A 19,629-nucleotide genomic window follows, 5' to 3' on the forward strand; every position below is an offset into this window, starting at 1 on the left:
ACAGAGAGATCAGGATTTATCATCCATCGAAGGTTCAACCAATCACAGCTCTCCATGGGGGGTCCTTATAATGATGAGGATTTTCTCTCAGGCACGTAGTCATACAGCCCTCTGTGGTCCTAGTCAGAGATCAGAAGGAAATCTGTCACTGGTGTGTCAGGGAGGCAGGAGCTACATCAATTATATATGGGGCTGGGCTGGGAGGGATACAGGGAACTAGACATGGGGCTGGGCTGGGAGGGACACAGGGAACTAGACATGGAGCTGGGCTGGGAGGGACACAGGGAACTAGACATGGGGCTGGGAGGGACACAGGGAACTAGACATGGAGCTGGGCTGGGAGGGACACAGGGAACTAGACATGGGGCTGGGAGGGACACAGGGAATTAGACATGGAGCTGGGCTGGGAGGGACACAGGGAACTAGACATGGGGCTGGGAGGGACACAGGGAACTAGACATGGGGCTGGGGGGGACACAGGGAACTAGACATGGAGCTGGGCTGGGAGGGACACAGGGAACTAGACATGGGGCTGGGAGGGACACAGGGAATTAGACATGGAGCTGGGCTGGGAGGGACACAGGGAACTAGACATGGAGCTGGGCTGGGAGGGACACAGGGAACTAGACATGGAGCTGGGAGGGAGACTGGGAATTAGACATGGGGATGGGAGGGACACAGGGAACTAGACATGGGGCTGGGCTGGGAGGGACACAGGGAACTAGACATGGAGCTGGGAGGGACACAGGGAACTAGACATGGAGCTGGGAGGGACACAGGGAACTAGACATGGAGCTGGGCTGGGAGGGACACAGGGAACTAGACATGGAGCTGGGCTGGGAGGGGCACAGGGAACTAGACATGGGGCTGGGAGGGACACAGGGAACTAGACATGGAGCTGGGAAGGACACAGGGAACTAGACATGGGGCTGGGAGGGACACAGGGAATTTGACATTGAGCTGGGAGGGACACAGGGAACTAGACATGGGGCTGGGCTGGGAGGGACACAGGGAACTAGACATGGAGCTGGGAGAGACACAGGGAACTAGACATGGGGTTGGGCTGGGAGGGACACAGGGAAGTAGACATGGAGCTGGGAGGGACACAGGGAACTAGATATGGAGCTGGGAGAGACACAGGGAACTAGACATGGGGTTGGGCTGGGAGGGACACATGGAACTAGACATGGAGCTGGGCTGGGAGGGGCACAGGGAACTAGACATGGAGCTGGGCTGGGAGGGACACAGAGAATTAGACATGGAGCTGGGAGGGACACAAGGAACTAGACATGGAGCTGGGCTGGGAGGGACACAGGGAACTAGACATGGAGCTGGGAGGGACACAGGGAACTAGATATGGAGCTGGGCTGGGAGGGACACAGGGAACTAGACATGGGGCTGGGCTGGGAGGGACACAGGGAACTAGACATGGAGCTGGGCTGGGAGGGACACAGGGAACTAGACATGGGGCTGGGAGGGACACAGAGAACTAGACATGGAGCTGGGAGGGACACTGGGAACTAGACATGGAGCTGGGCTGGGAGGGACACAGGGAACTAGACATGGGGCTGGGAGGGACACAGGGAACTAGACATGGAGCTGGGCTGGGAGGGACACAGGGAACTAGACATGGAGCTGGGCTGGGAGGGACACAGGGAACTAGACATGGAGCTGGGAGGGACACAGGGAACTAGACATGGAGCTGGGAAGGACACAGGGAACTAGACATGGAGCTGGGAGGGACACAGGGAATTAGACATGGAGCTGGGCTGGGAGGGGCACAGGGAACTAGACATGGGGCTGGGAGGGACACAGGGAACTAGACATGGAGCTGGGAGGGACACAGGGAACTAGACATGGGGCTGGGAGGGACACAGGGAATTTGACATTGAGCTGGGAGGGACACAGGGAATTAGACATGGAGCTGGGCTGGGAGGGACACAGGGAACTAGACATGGAGCTGGGAGGGACACATGGAACTAGACATGGAGCTGGGAGGGACACAGGGAACTAGACATGGGGCTGGGCTGGGAGGGACACAGGGAACTAGACATGGAGCTGGGAGGGACACAGGGAACTAGACATGGAGCTGGGAGGGACACAGGGAACTAGACATGGAGCTGGGCTGGGAGGGACACAGGGAACTAGACATGGAGCTGGGCTGGGAGGGACACAGGGAACTAGACATGGGGCTGGGAGGGACACAGGGAACTAGACATGGAGCTGGGAAGGACACAGGGAACTAGACATGGGGCTGGGAGGGACACAGGGAATTTGACATTGAGCTGGGAGGGACACAGGGAACTAGACATGGGGCTGGGCTGGGAGGGACACAGGGAACTAGACATGGAGCTGGGAGAGACACAGGGAACTAGACATGGGGTTGGGCTGGGAGGGACACAGGGAAGTAGACATGGAGCTGGGAGGGACACAGGGAACTAGATATGGAGCTGGGAGAGACACAGGGAACTAGACATGGGGTTGGGCTGGGAGGGACACATGGAACTAGACATGGAGCTGGGCTGGGAGGGGCACAGGGAACTAGACATGGAGCTGGGCTGGGAGGGACACAGAGAATTAGACATGGAGCTGGGAGGGACACAAGGAACTAGACATGGAGCTGGGCTGGGAGGGACACAGGGAACTAGACATGGAGCTGGGAGGGACACAGGGAACTAGATATGGAGCTGGGCTGGGAGGGACACAGGGAACTAGACATGGGGCTGGGCTGGGAGGGACACAGGGAACTAGACATGGAGCTGGGCTGGGAGGGACACAGGGAACTAGACATGGGGCTGGGAGGGACACAGAGAACTAGACATGGAGCTGGGAGGGACACTGGGAACTAGACATGGAGCTGGGCTGGGAGGGACACAGGGAACTAGACATGGGGCTGGGAGGGACACAGGGAACTAGACATGGAGCTGGGCTGGGAGGGACACAGGGAACTAGACATGGAGCTGGGCTGGGAGGGACACAGGGAACTAGACATGGAGCTGGGAGGGACACAGGGAACTAGACATGGAGCTGGGAAGGACACAGGGAACTAGACATGGAGCTGGGAGGGACACAGGGAATTAGACATGGAGCTGGGCTGGGAGGGGCACAGGGAACTAGACATGGGGCTGGGAGGGACACAGGGAACTAGACATGGAGCTGGGAGGGACACAGGGAACTAGACATGGGGCTGGGAGGGACACAGGGAATTTGACATTGAGCTGGGAGGGACACAGGGAATTAGACATGGAGCTGGGCTGGGAGGGACACAGGGAACTAGACATGGAGCTGGGAGGGACACATGGAACTAGACATGGAGCTGGGAGGGACACAGGGAACTAGACATGGGGCTGGGCTGGGAGGGACACAGGGAACTAGACATGGGGCTGGGCTGGGAGGGACACAGGGAACTAGACATGGAGCTGGGAGGGACACAGGGAACTAGACATGGAGCTGGGAGGGACACAGGGAACTAGACATGGAGCTGGGAGGGACACAGGGAACTAGACATGGAGCTGGGAGGGACACAGGGAACTAGACATGGAGCTGGGAGGGACACAGGGAACTAGACATGGAGCTGGGAGAGACACAGGGAACTAGATATGGAGCTGGGCTGGGAGGGACACAGGGAACTAGACATGGAGCTGGGCTGGGAGGGACACAGGGAACTAGACATGGGGCTGGGAGGGACACAGGGAACTAGACATGGAGCTGGGCTGGGAGGGACACAGGGAACTAGACATGGGGCTGGGCTGGGAGGGACACAGGGAACTAGACATGGAGCTGGGAGAGACACAGGGAACTAGACATGGAGCTGGGCTGGGAGAGACACAGGGAACTAGACATGGAGCTGGGAGGGACACAGGGAACTAGACATGGAGCTGGGAGGGACACAGGGAACTAGACATGGAGCTGGGCTGGGAGGGACACTGGGAACTAGACATGGAGCTGGGAGGGACACAGGGAATTTGACATGGAGCTGGGAGGGACACAGGGAACTAGACATGGGGCTGTGAGGGACACAGGGAACTAGACATGGAGCTGGGAGGGACACAGGGAACTAGACATGGGGCTGGGCTGGGAGAGACACAGGGAACTAGACATGGAGCTGGGCTGGGAGGGACACAGGGAACTAGACATGGGGCTGGGAGGGACACAGGGAACTAGACATGGAGCTGGGCTGGGAGGGACACAGGGAACTAGACATGGAGCTGGGAGGGACACAGGGAACTAGACATGGAGCTGGGCTGGGAGGGGCACAGGGAACTAGACATGGGGCTGGGAGGGACACAGGGAACTAGACATGGAGCTGGGCTGGGAGGGGCACAGGGAACTAGACATGGGGCTGGGAGGGACACAGGGAACTAGACATGGAGCTGGGAAGGACACAGGGAACTAGACATGGGGCTGGGAGGGACACAGGGAATTTGACATTGAGCTGGGAGGGACACAGGGAACTAGACATGGGGCTGGGCTGGGAGGGACACAGGGAACTAGACATGGAGCTGGGAGAGACACAGGGAACTAGACATGGGGTTGGGCTGGGAGGGACACAGGGAACTAGACATGGGGCTGGGCTGGGAGGGACACAGGGAACTAGACATGGGGCTGGGAGGGACACAGGGAACTAGATATGGAGCTGGGAGAGACACAGGGAACTAGACATGGGGTTGGGCTGGGAGGGACACAGGGAAGTAGACATGGAGCTGGGAGGGACACAGGGAACTAGACATGGAGCTGGGAGGGGCACAGGGAACTAGACATGGAGCTGGGCTGGGAGGGGCACAGGGAACTAGACATGGAGCTGGGAGGGACACAGGGAACTAGACATGGGCTCTGGTCAAAAGTAGTGCACTATATAGGGAATAGGGTGCCATTCTCTGGTCAAAAGTAGTGCACTATATAGGGAATAGGGTGCCATTCTCTGGTCTAAAGTAGTGCACTATTGTCACGCCCTGGCTCTGGGGACTCTTATATGTTGAGCCACGGTGTGGATTTTCTATGTGTTATTTTCTATGTTTTGTTCTAGTTCATGTATTTCTATGTTGGCCAGGGTGGTACCCAATCAGAGGCAGCTGTAGCTCGTTGTCTCTGATTGGGGACCATACTTAGGCAGCCTGTTTGGCACTGTTTATTGTGGGATCTTGTTCCGGAAGGTTTGTGTTCAACCCAGGACTTCACGTATCGTTTATTTTGTTGTTTTGGTTCGTGTTGTGTACTGCAATAAAAGAATGTACGCATATCACGCTGCGCCTTGGTCCGCTTCATCTAACGACGATCGTGACACTATTTGTGGAAAAATCACCCTGATTAACTCTCTAGTCATGTCCCAGTTGACCTATCTGCTTACGGTCTTGCCTACACCTAGCGACTTGATTTATAAATTATATGAGCAAAAAAGATTCCATTTTATTTGGAATGGCAAGCCAGATAAACATTTTTAACTGGCCTATTTAAATAGATCAGTATTGGTGGACCTACGTTCTCAGTGCTGTATTTAAACTGACTCTAGATCAGTATAGTTCCACCTACGTTCTCAGTGCTGTATTTAAACTGACTCTAGGTCAGTATAGTTCCACCTACGTTCTCAGTGCTGTATTTAAACTGACTCTAGGTCAGTATAGTTCCACCTACGTTCTCAGTGCTGTATTTAAACTGACTCTAGATCAGTATAGTTCCACCTACGTTCTCAGTGCTGTATTTAAACTGACTCTAGGTCAGTATAGTTCCACCTACGTTCTCAGTGCTGTATTTAAACTGACTCTAGATCAGTATAGTTCCACCTACGTTCTCAGTGCTGTATTTAAACTGACTCTAGATCAGTATAGTTCCACCTACGTTCTCAGTGCTGTATTTAAACTGACTCTTGGTCAGTATAGTTCCACATACGTTTTCGCTGTTGTGGTCTGTCTCGCTGGGGCAGCCGAAGAGTTCTCGTCTCAGGAGGTTTCCATCGTACTCCAGGAAGGTTAGGTAGAGGTTCCTGAAGAATTCTACATGCTTGTTTTTCACTCTCAGCTTCTTAGGAGAGTTCCAATGGATCACCTGTAGGGGAGGAAGGGGGAGAGAGGGAGGAAGGGGGGAAGAGAGAGAGGGAGGAAGAGGGAGAGAGGGAGGAAGGGGGGAGAGAGAGGAAGGGAGGGAGAGAGAGGAAGGGGGGGGGGGGGGAGAGGAATGGGGGGAGAGAGGGAGGAAGGGGGGGAGAGAGGGAGGAAGGGGGGAGAGAGGGAGGAAGAGGGGAGAGAGAGGGGAAGGGGGGGAGAGAGGGAGGAAGGGGGGAGAGAGGGAGGAAGAGAGGAAGAGAGAGGGAGGAAGGGGGAGAGAGGGAGGAAGGGGGGAGAGAGAGGGGAAGGGGGGGAGAGAGGGAGGAAGGGGGGAGAGAGGGAGGAAGAGAGGAAGAGAGAGAGGGAGGAAGGGGGAGAGAGGGAGGAAGAGAGGAAGAGAGAGAGGGAGGAAGGGGGAGAGAGGGAGGAAGGGAGGAAGGTGGGAGAGAAAGAAAGAAAGAAAGAGAGAGGGAGGTATTGAGTTAGATGGTTAGATAAGAGGTTTTCAGGAACCTCTAAGTGCTTGTTCTTCACAAAAAGTTTCAATGGATCACTTGTAGTGGGGGAGAGTGGGAGGGAGAGAGAGAGAGAGAGAGAGAGACAGAGACACAGACACACAGAGACAGAGAGAGATGACAGGACAGTCAGAGAGACAGAGAGAGATGACAGGACAGTCAGAGAGACAGAGAGATGACAGGACAGTCAGAGAGACAGAGAGATGACAGGACAGTCAGAGAGACAGAGAGAGATGACAGGACAGTCAGAGAGACAGAGAGATGACAGGACAGTCAGAGAGACAGAGAGATGACAGGACAGTCAGAGAGACAGAGAGATGACAGGACAGTCAGAGAGACAGAGAGATGACAGGACAGTCAGGGAGACAGAGAGAGATGACAGGACAGTCAGAGAGACAGAGAGATGACAGGACAGTCAGGGAGACAGAGAGAGATGACAGGACAGTCAGGGAGACAGAGAGAGATTACAGGCCAGTCAGAGAGATGACAGGCCAGTCAGAGAGACAGAGAGATGACAGGACAGTCAGGGAGACAGAGAGAGATGACAGGACAGTCAGGGAGACAGAGAGAGATGACAGGACAGTCAGGGAGACAGAGAGAGATGACAGGACAGTCAGAGAGACAGAGAGAGATGACAGGACAGTCAGAGAGACAGAGAGATGACAGGACAGTCAGAGAGACAGAGAGATGACAGGACAGTCAGGGAGACAGAGAGAGATGACAGGACAGTCAGAGAGACAGAGAGAGATGACAGGACAGTCAGGGAGACAGAGAGATGACAGGACAGTCAGAGAGACAGAGAGATGACAGGACAGTCAGAGAGACAGAGAGATGACAGGACAGTCAGGGAGACAGAGAGATGACAGGACAGTCAGAGAGACAGAGAGATGACAGGACAGTCAGAGAGACAGAGAGAGATGACAGGACAGTCAGGGAGACAGAGAGATGACAGGACAGTCAGAGAGAGATGACAGGACAGTCAGGGAGACAGAGAGATGACAGGACAGTCAGGGAGACAGAGAGAGATGACAGGCCAGTCAGAGAGATGACAGGCCAGTCAGAGAGACAGAGAGAGATGACAGGACAGTCAGAGAGACAGAGAGAGATGACAGGCCAGTCAGAGAGAGTAGAAGCATCTGGAAGGAGCAGGGGGCATGATGCCAACATTACACACACACACGCACACACACACACACACACACACACACACACACACACACACACACAGATCCACAGCCCATAGAACAGCCCACACACACCTAGAGGAAAAGAGGGGGTCTGGAAACAGCTGCTGTCTGTGTGTGAGATGCTCAGCTCACCTTGAGGTCTGACACGTCTTTGTAGCACTTCTCCGAGCGGGTGTGGTCTGAGAGCTGAACATTCCAGAAGCAGGGCAGCTGGTGAACCAGGAAGGGGTTCTGTTTGATCACGGCGTTGAAGATGTCCTGCAGACACACACACACACACACACACACAACCTTACAGATCAGACCTTACTGTAGATAACAGATAGAGACCAGACCTTACAGATCAGACCTTACTGTAGATAATAATAATAATAATATGCCATTTAGCAGACGCTTTTATCCAAAGCGACTTACAGTCATGCGTGCATACATTTTTTTTTTGTGTGTATGGGTGGTCCCGGGGGATCGAACCCACTACCTTGGCGTTACAAGCGCCGTGCTCTACCAGCTGAGCTACAGAGGACCACAGATAGAGACCAGACCTTACTGATCAGACCTTAGTGTAGATAACAGATAGAGACCAGACCTTACAGGTCAGACCTTAGTGTAGATAACAGATAGAGACCAGACCTTACAGGTCAGACCTTAGTGTAGATAACAGATAGAGACCAGACCTTACAGATCAGACCATAGTGTAGATAACACATAAAGACCAGAACTTACAGATCAGACCTTAGTGTAGATAACAGATAGAGACCAGACCTTACAGATCAGACCATAGTGTAGATAACAGATAGAGACCAGACCTTACAGGTCAGACCTTAGTGTAGATAACAGATACAGACCAGAACTTACAGATCAGACCATAGTGTAGATAACACATAAAGACCAGACCTTACAGATTAGACCTTAGTGTAGATAACAGATAGAGACCAGACCTTACAGATCAGACCATAGTGTAGATAACACATAAAGACCAGACCTTACAGGTCAGACCTTAGTGTAGATAACAGATAGAGACCAGACCTTACAGATCAGACCTTGGTGTAGATAACAGATAGAGACCAGACCTTACAGATCAGACCATAGTGTAGATAACAGATAGAGACCAGACCTTACTGCAGATCACATAGACAGAGTAGGAGTGTATTTTAGATCATAATGAGTCAGATTATATGGACAGAGTAGGAGTGTATTTTAGATCATAATGAATCAGATTATATGGACAGAGTAGGAGTGTATTTTAGATCATAATGAGTCAGATTATATGGACAGAGTAGGAGTGTATTTTAGATCATAATGAGTCAGATTATATGGACAGAGTAGGAGTGTATTTTAGATCATAATGAGTCAGATTATATGGACAGAGTAGGAGTGTATTTTAGATCATAATGAGTCAGATTATATGGACAGAGTAGGAGTGTATTTTAGATCATAATGAGTCAGATTATATGGACAGAGTAGGAGTGTATTTTAGATCATAATGAGTCAGATTATATGGACAGAGTAGGAGTGTATTTTAGATCATAATGAATCAGATTATATGGACAGAGTAGGAGTGTATTTTAGATCATAATGAATCAGATTATATGGACAGAGTAGGAGTGTATTTTAGATCATAATGAGTCAGATTATATGGACAGAGTAGGAGTGTATTTTAGATCATAATGAGTCAGATTATATGGACAGAGTAGGAGTGTATTTTAGATCATAATGAGTCAGATTATATGGACAGAGTAGGAGTGTATTTTAGATCATAATGAGTCAGATAATATGGACAGAGTAGGAGTGTATTTTAGATCATAATGAGTCAGATTATATGGACAGAGTAGGAGTGTATTTTAGATCATAATGAGTCAGATAATATGGACAGAGTAGGAGCGTATTTTAGATCATAATGAGTCAGATTATATGGACAGAGTAGGAGTGTATTTTAGATCATAATGAGTCAGATTATATGGACAGAGTAGGAGCGTATTTTAGATCATAATGAGTCAGATTATATGGACAGAGTAGGAGCGTATTTTAGATCATAATGAATCAGATTATATGGACAGAGTAGGAGTGTATTTTAGATCATAATGAATCAGATTATATGGACAGAGTAGGAGTGTATTTTAGATCATAATGAGTCAGATTATATGGACAGAGTAGGAGTGTATTTTAGATCATAATGAGTCAGATTATATGGACAGAGTAGGAGTGTATTTTAGATCATAATGAGTCAGATTATATGGACAGAGTAGGAGTGTATTTTAGATCATAATGAGTCAGATTATATGGACAGAGTAGGAGCGTATTTTAGATCATAATGAATCAGATTATATGGACAGAGTAGGAGTGTATTTTAGATCATAATGAGTCAGATTATATGGACAGAGTAGGAGTGTATTTTAGATCATAATGAATCAGATTATATGGACAGAGTAGGAGTGTATTTTAGATCATAATGAGTCAGATTATATGGACAGAGTAGGAGTGTATTTTAGATCATAATGAGTCAGTTTATATGGACAGAGTAGGAGTGTATTTTAGATCATAATGAATCAGATTATATGGACAGAGTAGGAGTGTATTTTAGATCATAATGAGTCAGATTATATGGACAGAGTAGGAGTGTATTTTAGATCATAATGAGTCAGATTATATGGACAGAGTAGGAGTGTATTTTAGATCATAATGAGTCAGATTATATGGACAGAGTAGGAGTGTATTTTAGATCATAATGAGTCAGATCATATGGACAGAGTAGGAGTGTATTTTAGATCATAATGAGTCAGATTATATGGACAGAGTAGGAGTGTATTTTAGATCATAATGAGTCAGATTATATGGACAGAGTAGGAGTGTATTTTAGATCATAATGAGTCAGATTATATGGACAGAGTAGGAGTGTATTTTAGATCATAATGAATCAGATTATATGGACAGAGTAGGAGTGTATTTTAGATCATAATGAGTCAGATTATATGGACAGAGTAGGAGTGTATTTTAGATCATAATGAGTCAGATTATATGGACAGAGTAGGAGTGTATTTTAGATCATAATGAGTCAGATTATATGGACAGAGTAGGAGTGTATTTTAGATCATAATGAGTCAGATTATATGGACAGAGTAGGAGTGTATTTTAGATCATAATGAGTCAGATTATATGGACAGAGTAGGAGTGTATTTTAGATCATAATGAATCAGATTATATGGACAGAGTAGGAGTGTATTTTAGATCATAATGAGTCAGATTATATGGACAGAGTAGCAGTGTATTTTAGATCATAATGAGTCAGATTATATGGACAGAGTAGGAGTGTATTTTAGATCATAATGAATCAGATTATATGGACAGAGTAGGAGTGTATTTTAGATCATAATGAGTCAGATTATATGGACAGAGTAGGAGTGTATTTTAGATCATAATGAGTCAGATTATATGGACAGAGTAGGAGTGTATTTTAGATCATAATGAGTCAGATTATATGGACAGAGTAGGAGTGTATTTTAGATCATAATGAGTCAGATTATATGGACAGAGTAGGAGTGTATTTTAGATCATAATGAGTCAGATTATATGGACAGAGTAGGAGTGTATTTTAGATCATAATGAGTCAGATTATATGGACAGAGTAGGAGTGTATTTTAGATCATAATGAATCAGATTATATGGACAGAGTAGGAGTGTATTTTAGATCATAATGAGTCAGATTATATGGACAGAGTAGGAGTGTATTTTAGATCATAATGAGTCAGATTATATGGACAGAGTAGGAGTGTATTTTAGATCATAATGAGTCAGATTATATGGACAGAGTAGGAGTGTATTTTAGATCATAATGAGTCAGATTATATGGACAGAGTAGGAGTGTATTTTAGATCATAATGAGTCAGATTATATGGACAGAGTAGGAGTGTATTTTAGATCATAATGAGTCAGATTATATGGACAGAGTAGGAGTGTATTTTAGATCATAATGAGTCAGATTATATGGACAGAGTAGGAGTGTATTTTAGATCATAATGAATCAGATTATATGGACAGAGTAGGAGTGTATTTTAGATCATAATGAATCAGATTATATGGACAGAGTAGGAGTGTATTTTAGATCATAATGAATCAGATTATATGGACAGAGTAGGAGTGTATTTTAGATCATAATGAGTCAGATTATATGGACAGAGTAGGAGTGTATTTTAGATCATAATGAGTCAGATTATATGGACAGAGTAGGAGTGTATTTTAGATCATAATGAGTCAGATTATATGGACAGAGTAGGAGTGTATTTTAGATCATAATGAGTCAGATTATATGGACAGAGTAGGAGTGTATTTTAGATCATAATGAGTCAGATTATATGGACAGAGTAGGAGTGTATTTTAGATCATAATGAGTCAGATTATATGGACAGAGTAGGAGTGTATTTTAGATCATAATGAGTCAGATTATATGGACAGAGTAGGAGTGTATTTTAGATCATAATGAGTCAGATTATATGGACAGAGTAGGAGTGTATTTTAGATCATAATGAGTCAGATTATATGGACAGAGTAGGAGTGTATTTTAGATCATAATGAGTCAGATTATATGGACAGAGTAGGAGTGTATTTTAGATCCTAATGAGTCAGATTATATGGACAGAGTAGGAGTGTATTTTAGATCATAATGAATCAGATTATATGGACAGAGTAGGAGTGTATTTTAGATCATAATGAGTCAGATTATATGGACAGAGTAGGAGTGTATTTTAGATCCTAATGAGTCAGATTATATGGACAGAGTAGGAGTGTATTTTAGATCATAATGAGTCAGATTATATGGACAGAGTAGGAGTGTATTTTAGATCATAATGAGTCAGATTATATGGACAGAGTAGGAGTGTATTTTAGATCATAATGAGTCAGATTATATGGACGGGACGGGGTCCTGATCCTAGATCAACACTCCTACTCTCAGAGGCTTTATACATACGGCCCCAGACATCGCCGCAGATCACAGAAAAAGAGAGACCAGTACTTGCTGCAGATCACAAACATAGACAGAGATACCAGAACTGCAGATTAAATCATGTGCAGACCAGACCAGACCAGACCAGACGTTCTCACCTCATATCCTATAAACCCTACTGTCTGTGTTATATTGAATAATCTAGACACCTTAGAACGGTTCATATACTATAAACCCTACTGTCTGTGTTATATTGAATAATCTAGACACCTTAGAACGGTTCATATACTATAAACCCTACTGTCTCTGTTATATCGAATCATCTAGACACCTTAGAACGGTTCATATACTATAAACCCTACTGTCTCTGTTATATCGAATCATCTAGACACCTTAGAACGGTTCATATACTATAAACCCTACTGTCTATGTTATATTGAATCATCTAGACACCTTATAACGGTTCATATACTATAAACCCTACTGTCTGTGTTATATTGAATCATCTAGACACCTTAGAACAGTTCATATACTATAAACCCTACTGTCTATGTTATATTGAATCATCTAGACACCTTAGAACGGTTCATATACTATAAACCCTACTGTCTATGTTATATTGAATCATCTAGACACCTTAGAACGGTTCATATACTATAAACCCTACTGTCTATGTCAGGGTAACTCTTCTCCATTGGTGTTCTCTCTGTATTTTAACTGATAAAGACCCTCTAGTAACAGACCTCTTCTCCATTGGGTGAAACAGACACTGTCTTGGTACCTGTTATGTTAATCAGCGTGACCGTACCGGTACGATTATATCTCACATGTAAGAACAACCCCTCAGATACAATAGCTGCCGCCGGATACTTCAAGGGCTTTCTTTAATAGAAGTTCTAACAGAGGCGGTATTTGACTATGATTTCTCTGACGGAGATCTTGCTGGTTCAGAGACCGTATTTGACTATGTTTTCTCTGACTGAGATCTTGCTGGTTCAGAGACGGTATTTGACTATGATTTCTCTGACTGAGATCTTGCTGGTTCAGAGACGGTATTTGACTATGTTTTCTCTGACTGAGATCTTGCTGGTTCAGAGACAGTATTTGACTATGTTTTCTCTGACTGAGATCTTGCTGGTTCAGAGACCGTATTTGACTATGTTTTCTCTGACTGAGATCTTGCTGGTTCAGAGACCGTATTTGACTATGTTTTCTCTGACTGAGATCTTGCTGGTTCAGAGACAGTATTTGACTATGTTTTCTCTGACTGAGATCTTGCTGGTTCAGAGACGGTATTTGACTATGATTTCTCTGACTGAGATCTTGCTGGTTCAGAGACAGTATTTGACTATGTTTTCTCTGACTGAGATCTTGCTGGTTCAGAGACCGTATTTGACTATGTTTTCTCTGACTGAGATCTTGCTGGTTCAGAGACCGTATTTGACTATGATTTCTTTGACTTTGAGATCTTGCTGGTTCAGAGACAGTATTTGACTATGATTTCTTTGACTTTGAGATCTTGCTGGTTCAGAGACAGTATTTGACTATGATTTCTTTGACTTTGAGATCTTGCTGGTTCAGAGACAGTGCATATTCTCCTAATAGGAGACATTATAAAGCTTGTTGTTATCCTCATAATGAACGGATCTGTAAAGAGGAGGGAACAGCTGATTGGAGGGTTGAACGGAACACAGCAGGAGGCGAATGGAATCATGGAACACTAAAACACTTCTAGAATCTTCACAAATTCCAAACTACAATACATTACAGAACTTTATTTAATTAAACGTGCTTCTCATTTATGTGAGCTTGAAGCAGCTCTTAAATAAAATCCTTGGTGTTCAATTAACATAAAATACTCAAGTCTGAAGTGTAATAATCCAGCCATTTTAATGGTGAACTTCAAGTAGTTGAATACAGGGTGTGTTTATGATTCTGTGTGTGTGTGTGTGTATGTGTGTGTGTGTGTATATGCGTGTGTGTTGGCGGGCGTGCATGTGTGTTTGCAAGTTTCTGACCATGTGCGTGTGTGTGCGTTCGTATATGTGTGTGCGCGCGTTCGTATGTGTGTGTGTGCGTGCGTGTTTGTACGTGTGTGTGTGCGCGTTCGTACGTGTGTGTGCGCGTTCGTACGTGTGTGTGTGTGTGCGCGTTCGTACGTGTGTGTGTGTGTGTGTTCAAACGTGTGTGTGTGTTACCTGGTCAGCCAGTGATGTAGACAACATGCTCATCAGTTCTCTCTCTGCTGTCAGTCTCCACATCTGTTCCCACCTCAGCTTCCTCAGTCGGTCCAGCAGCAGCAAGATCACACCTGGAACAGAGGACACATGACCTGACTTAACAGTCTCAATCAACAGGTTACACATGACCTGACTTAACAGTCTCAATCAACAGGTTAGACATGACCTGCCTTAACAGTCTCAATCAACAGGTTAGACATTACCTGCCTTAACAGTCTCAATCAACAGGTTAGACATTACCTGCCTTAACAGTCTCAATCAACAGGTTAGACATTACCTGCCTTAACAGTCTCAATCAACAGGTTAGACATTACCTGCCTTAACAGTCTCAATCAACAGGTTAGACATGACCTGACTTAACGGTCTCAATCAACAGGTTAGACATGACCTGCCTTAACAGTCTCAATCAACAGGTTACACATGACCTGACTTAACAGTCTCAATCAACAGGTTACACATGACCTGACTTAACAGTAATGTCTAACTGTGCGGTTGCAGAGAGAACAGTCTATGACTTGGGTGGCTGGAGTCTTTGACAATTTTTAGGGCCTTCCTCTGACACCGCCTGGTATAGAGATCCTGGATGGCAGGGAGCTTGGCCCCAGTGATGTACTGGGCCGTACGCACTACCCTCTGTAGCGCCTTGTGGTCGGATGCCAAGCAGTTGCCATACCAAGCAGTGATGCAACCAGTCAGGATGCTCTCGATGGTGCAGCTGTAGAACTTTTTTGAGGATCTGAGGGCCCATGCCAAATCTTCTCAGCTTTCATTTCAAACAGAGAGGAAGTGATCACAGCCACACCGTCGCTGCAACATATTTTCATCACATCACTTCCTGTGTTACACTGAACACAAAAGAGACTTCTTCAGAGATGAAAGACCCTCTGTAGCCTGGCCATCTGTTGAAGAGGCCATTATCGCCTAATGCATTAGATATAGCAGCAATATTACAGCCAGCCGGCGTTCATTTGGCGGTTTGCGGCTCTGTTTCTCTCTGGGGCTGAGTCTCAAATGGCGCACTATTCCCTATGGGCCCTGGTCAAAAGTAGTGCACTATATAGGAGATATAGGGAATATAGTGGCATTTGAGACACAGCCTGCCTCTAGCTGTAGAAGATGGACCCAGCAGGGTGGAGAGAGATACGGTTTGTTTGTTCCAATCTAAGACATTATTCATTCTGTCTCTCTCCCCAACAAGAGAGGAACCAGAAGTAATACTTCTGTTATTGGTGAGAAAACTCACAGGCAGCTCAGCTCAGGCAGGGAAAATATAGTGAAAAGTTACTCATTATCATTTTCATTGTGAATAGAGTTTGTACTCATAGAAAGTGTTGACCACATATTTCTCAGAGTGAAGAAATTACCTTGTGTGTGTGTGTGTGTGTGTGTGTGTGTGTGTGTGTTTGTGTGTGTGTGTGTTTGTGTGTGTGTGTGTGTGTGTGTGTGTGTGTGTGTGTGTGTGTGTGTGTGTGTGGGTGTGTATGTGTGTGTGTGTGTGTGTGTGTGTGTGTGTGTGTGTGTTTGCATTCATGTGTGTCTCTCACCTGTATTGAAGCCCCTCTCCAGGGCGGGCCAGGGTCGATGATTCTTCCACAGGTTCCCCAGGTACCAGTCACTCTGGTTCTCCACCAGACCTAGAACCTGCTGACCTAGAACACAGAACACTCAGGTTACTATGGTTCCCCAGGCACCAGTCACTCTGGTTCTCCACCAGACCTAGAACCTGCTGACCTAGAACACAGAACACACACAGAACACTCAGGTTACTACGGTTCCCCAGGCACCAGTCACTCTGGTTCTCACTAGAACCTGGAAAAGAGAGACATACAGAACACTTAGGTTACTACTCAGGGCTGCTTTGTAGAAGAGTCATGTCTCATTATCATAATTATCCACCAGGGGGTGCTGTGGAGTCAGCTGTCAAACAACCCTCAGGTTACTACTCAGGGCTGCTCTGTAGAAGAGTCATGTCTCATTATCATAATTACCCACCAGGGGGTGCTGTGGAGTCAGCTGTCAAACAACCCTCAGGTTACTACTCAGGGCTGCTCTGTAGAAGAGTCATGTCTCATTATCATAATTACCCACCAGGGGGTGCTGTGGAGTCAGCTGTCAAACAACCCTCAGGTTACTACGCAGGGCGGCTCTATAGATGTGCAGAGAGAACACACAAACAATGCTGCGTGTGTCATAGAATAGTGTTGGCTCGTTATAACAACCACCCACCAGAGGGCGCTATGGAGTCAGCTGATCAACATGCTGTTAGTAGAGCAAATCCACTGAAGTTGAATCAATTGCAAGAAATAAAGGGAAATGAATGGTGCCTTTTGAGCAAGACAATCTGCTCTCATTGGGTTAAAGCTGATTGAGTAGATGAAGGTAAGAAGAGAGAGAGAGAGAGAAAGAAGAGGGGGGGAGGTGGATAATCTAGTCATGAAAGAGCAGAAACAGATGATAGAGAGGAGGGGTCCTAGAGTACTGGAGCTCAGGGAGGAGTAGAGAGGGAGGTATCATCTTGGAGGAGTAGAGAGGGAGGTATCATCTTGGAGGAGTGGAGAGGGAGGTATCATCTTGGAGGAGTAGAGAGAGAGGTATCATCTTGGAGGAGTAGAGAGGGAGGTATCATCTTGGTGGAGTAGAGAGGGAGGTATCATCTTGGAGGAATGGAGAGGGAGGTATCATCTTGGAGGAGTAGAGGGAGGTATCATCTTGGTGGAGTAGAGAGGGAGGTATCATCTTGGAGGAATGGAGAGGGAGGTATCATCTTGGAGGAGTAGAGAGGGAGGTATCATCTTGGAGTGGAGAGGGAGGTATCATCTTGGTGGAGTAGAGAGGGAGGTATCATCTTGGAGGAGAGGGAGGTATCATCTTGGAGGAGTAGAGAGGGAGGTATCATCTTGGAGGAGTGGAGAGGGAGGTATCATCTTGGAGGAGAGGGAGGTATCATCTTGGAGGAGTAGAGGGAAGTATCATCTTGGAGGAGTGGAGAGGGAGGTATCATCTTGGAGGAGTAGAGAGGGAGGTATCATCTTGGAGGAGTGGAGAGGGAGGTATCATCTTGGAGTGGAGAGGGAGGTATCATCTTGGAGGAGTGGAGAGGGAGGTATCATCTTGGAGGAGTAGAGAGGGAGGTATCATCTTGGAGGAGTAGAGAGGGAGGTATCATCTTGGAGGAGTGGAGAGGGAGGTATCATCTTGGAGGAGTGGAGAGGGAGGTATCATCTTGGAGGAGTAGAGGGAGGTATCATCTTGGAGTGGAGAGGGAGGTATCATCTTGGTGGAGTAGGGAGGGAGGTATCATCTTGGAGGAATGGAGAGGGAGGTATCATCTTGGAGGAGAGGGAGGTATCATCTTGGAGGAGTAGAGAGGGAGGTATCATCTTGGAGGAGTAGAGAGGGAGGTATCATCTTGGAGTGGAGAGGGAGGTATCATCTTGGAGGAGTAGAGAGGGAGGTATCATCTTGGAGGAGTGGAGAGGGAGGTATCATCTTGGAGGAGTAGAGAGGGAGGTATCATCTTGGAGGAGTAGAGAGGGAAGTATCATCTTGGAGGAGTAGAGAGGGAGGTATCATCTTGGAGGAGTAGAGAGGGAGGTATCATCTTGGAGGAATGGAGAGGGAGGTATCATCTTGGAGTGGAGAGGGAGGTATCATCTTGGAGGAGTAGAGAGGGAGGTATCATCTTGGAGGAGTAGAGAGGGAGGTATCATCTTGGAGGAGTAGAGGGAGGTATCATCTTGGAGGAGTAGAGAGGGAGGTATCATCTTGGAGGAGTAGAGAGGGAGGTATCATCTTGGAGGAGTGGAGAGGGAGGTATCATCTTGGAGTGGAGAGGGAGGTATCATCTTGGTGGAGTAGAGAGGGAGGTATCATCTTGGAGGAGTAGAGAGGGAGGTATCATCTTGGAGGAGTAGAGGGGGAGGTATCATCTTGGAGGAGTGGAGAGGGAGGTATCATCTTGGAGGAGTAGAGAGGGAGGTATCATCTTGGAGGAGTAGAGAGGGAGGTATCATCTTGGAGGAGTGGAGAGGGAGGTATCATCTTGGAGGAGTAGAGAGGGAGGTATCATCTTGGAGCAGTGGAGAGGGAGGTATCATCTTGGAGGAGTGGATGGGGAGGTATCATCTTGGAGGAGTGGAGAGGGAGGTATCATCTTGGAGGAGTAGAGAGGGAGGTATCATCTTGGAGGAGTGGAGAGGGAGGTATCATCTTGGAGGAGTAGAGAGGGAGGTATCATCTTGGAGGAGTGGAGAGGGAGGTATCATCTTGGAGGAGTAGAGAGGGAGGTATCATCTTGGAGGAGTGGAGAGGGAGGTATCATCTTGGAGGAGTAGAGAGGGAGGTATCATCTTGGAGGAGTAGAGAGGGAGGTATCATCTTGGAGGAGTGGAGAGGGAGGTATCATCTTGGAGGAATGGAGAGGGAGGTATCATCTTGGAGGAGTGGAGAGGGAGGTATCATCTTGGAGGATTGGATGGGGAGGTATCATCTTGGAGGAGTAGAGAGGGAGGTATCATCTTGGAGGAGTAGAGAGGGAGGTATCATCTTGGAGGAGTAGAGAGGGAGGTATCATCTTGGAGGAGTGGAGAGGGAGGTATCATCTTGGAGGAGTGGATGGGGAGGTATCATCTTGGAGGAGAGGGAGGTATCATCTTGGAGGAGTAGAGAGGGAGGTATCATCTTGGAGGAGTAGAGAGGGAGGTATCA

The 19,629-nt window shown here is 47.0% G+C and overlaps 1 protein-coding gene across 1 annotated transcript in view; it reads right to left on the reverse strand.

The window, feature by feature from the left end:
• Positions 1-19,629, reverse strand: part of LOC311125150 (xylosyl- and glucuronyltransferase LARGE1-like) — a 148,781-nt gene that overhangs the window by 7,403 nt on the left and 121,749 nt on the right. Inside the window, exons 7-10 of the mRNA XM_084199213.1 lie at positions 16,467-16,571; positions 14,881-14,993; positions 7,876-8,001; positions 5,887-6,042 (exon numbers count right to left, since the gene is read on the reverse strand). Coding sequence (XP_084055339.1) covers positions 5,887-6,042; positions 7,876-8,001; positions 14,881-14,993; positions 16,467-16,571 — 500 coding nt within the window. The remainder of the gene's footprint in view (positions 1-5,886; positions 6,043-7,875; positions 8,002-14,880; positions 14,994-16,466; positions 16,572-19,629) is intronic.

The sequence above is a fragment of the Coregonus lavaretus genome (assembly GCF_964263955.1).
Source record: "Coregonus lavaretus genome assembly, contig: HAP1_SCAFFOLD_815, whole genome shotgun sequence".
Classification (NCBI taxonomy): Eukaryota; Metazoa; Chordata; class Actinopteri; order Salmoniformes; family Salmonidae; genus Coregonus; species Coregonus lavaretus.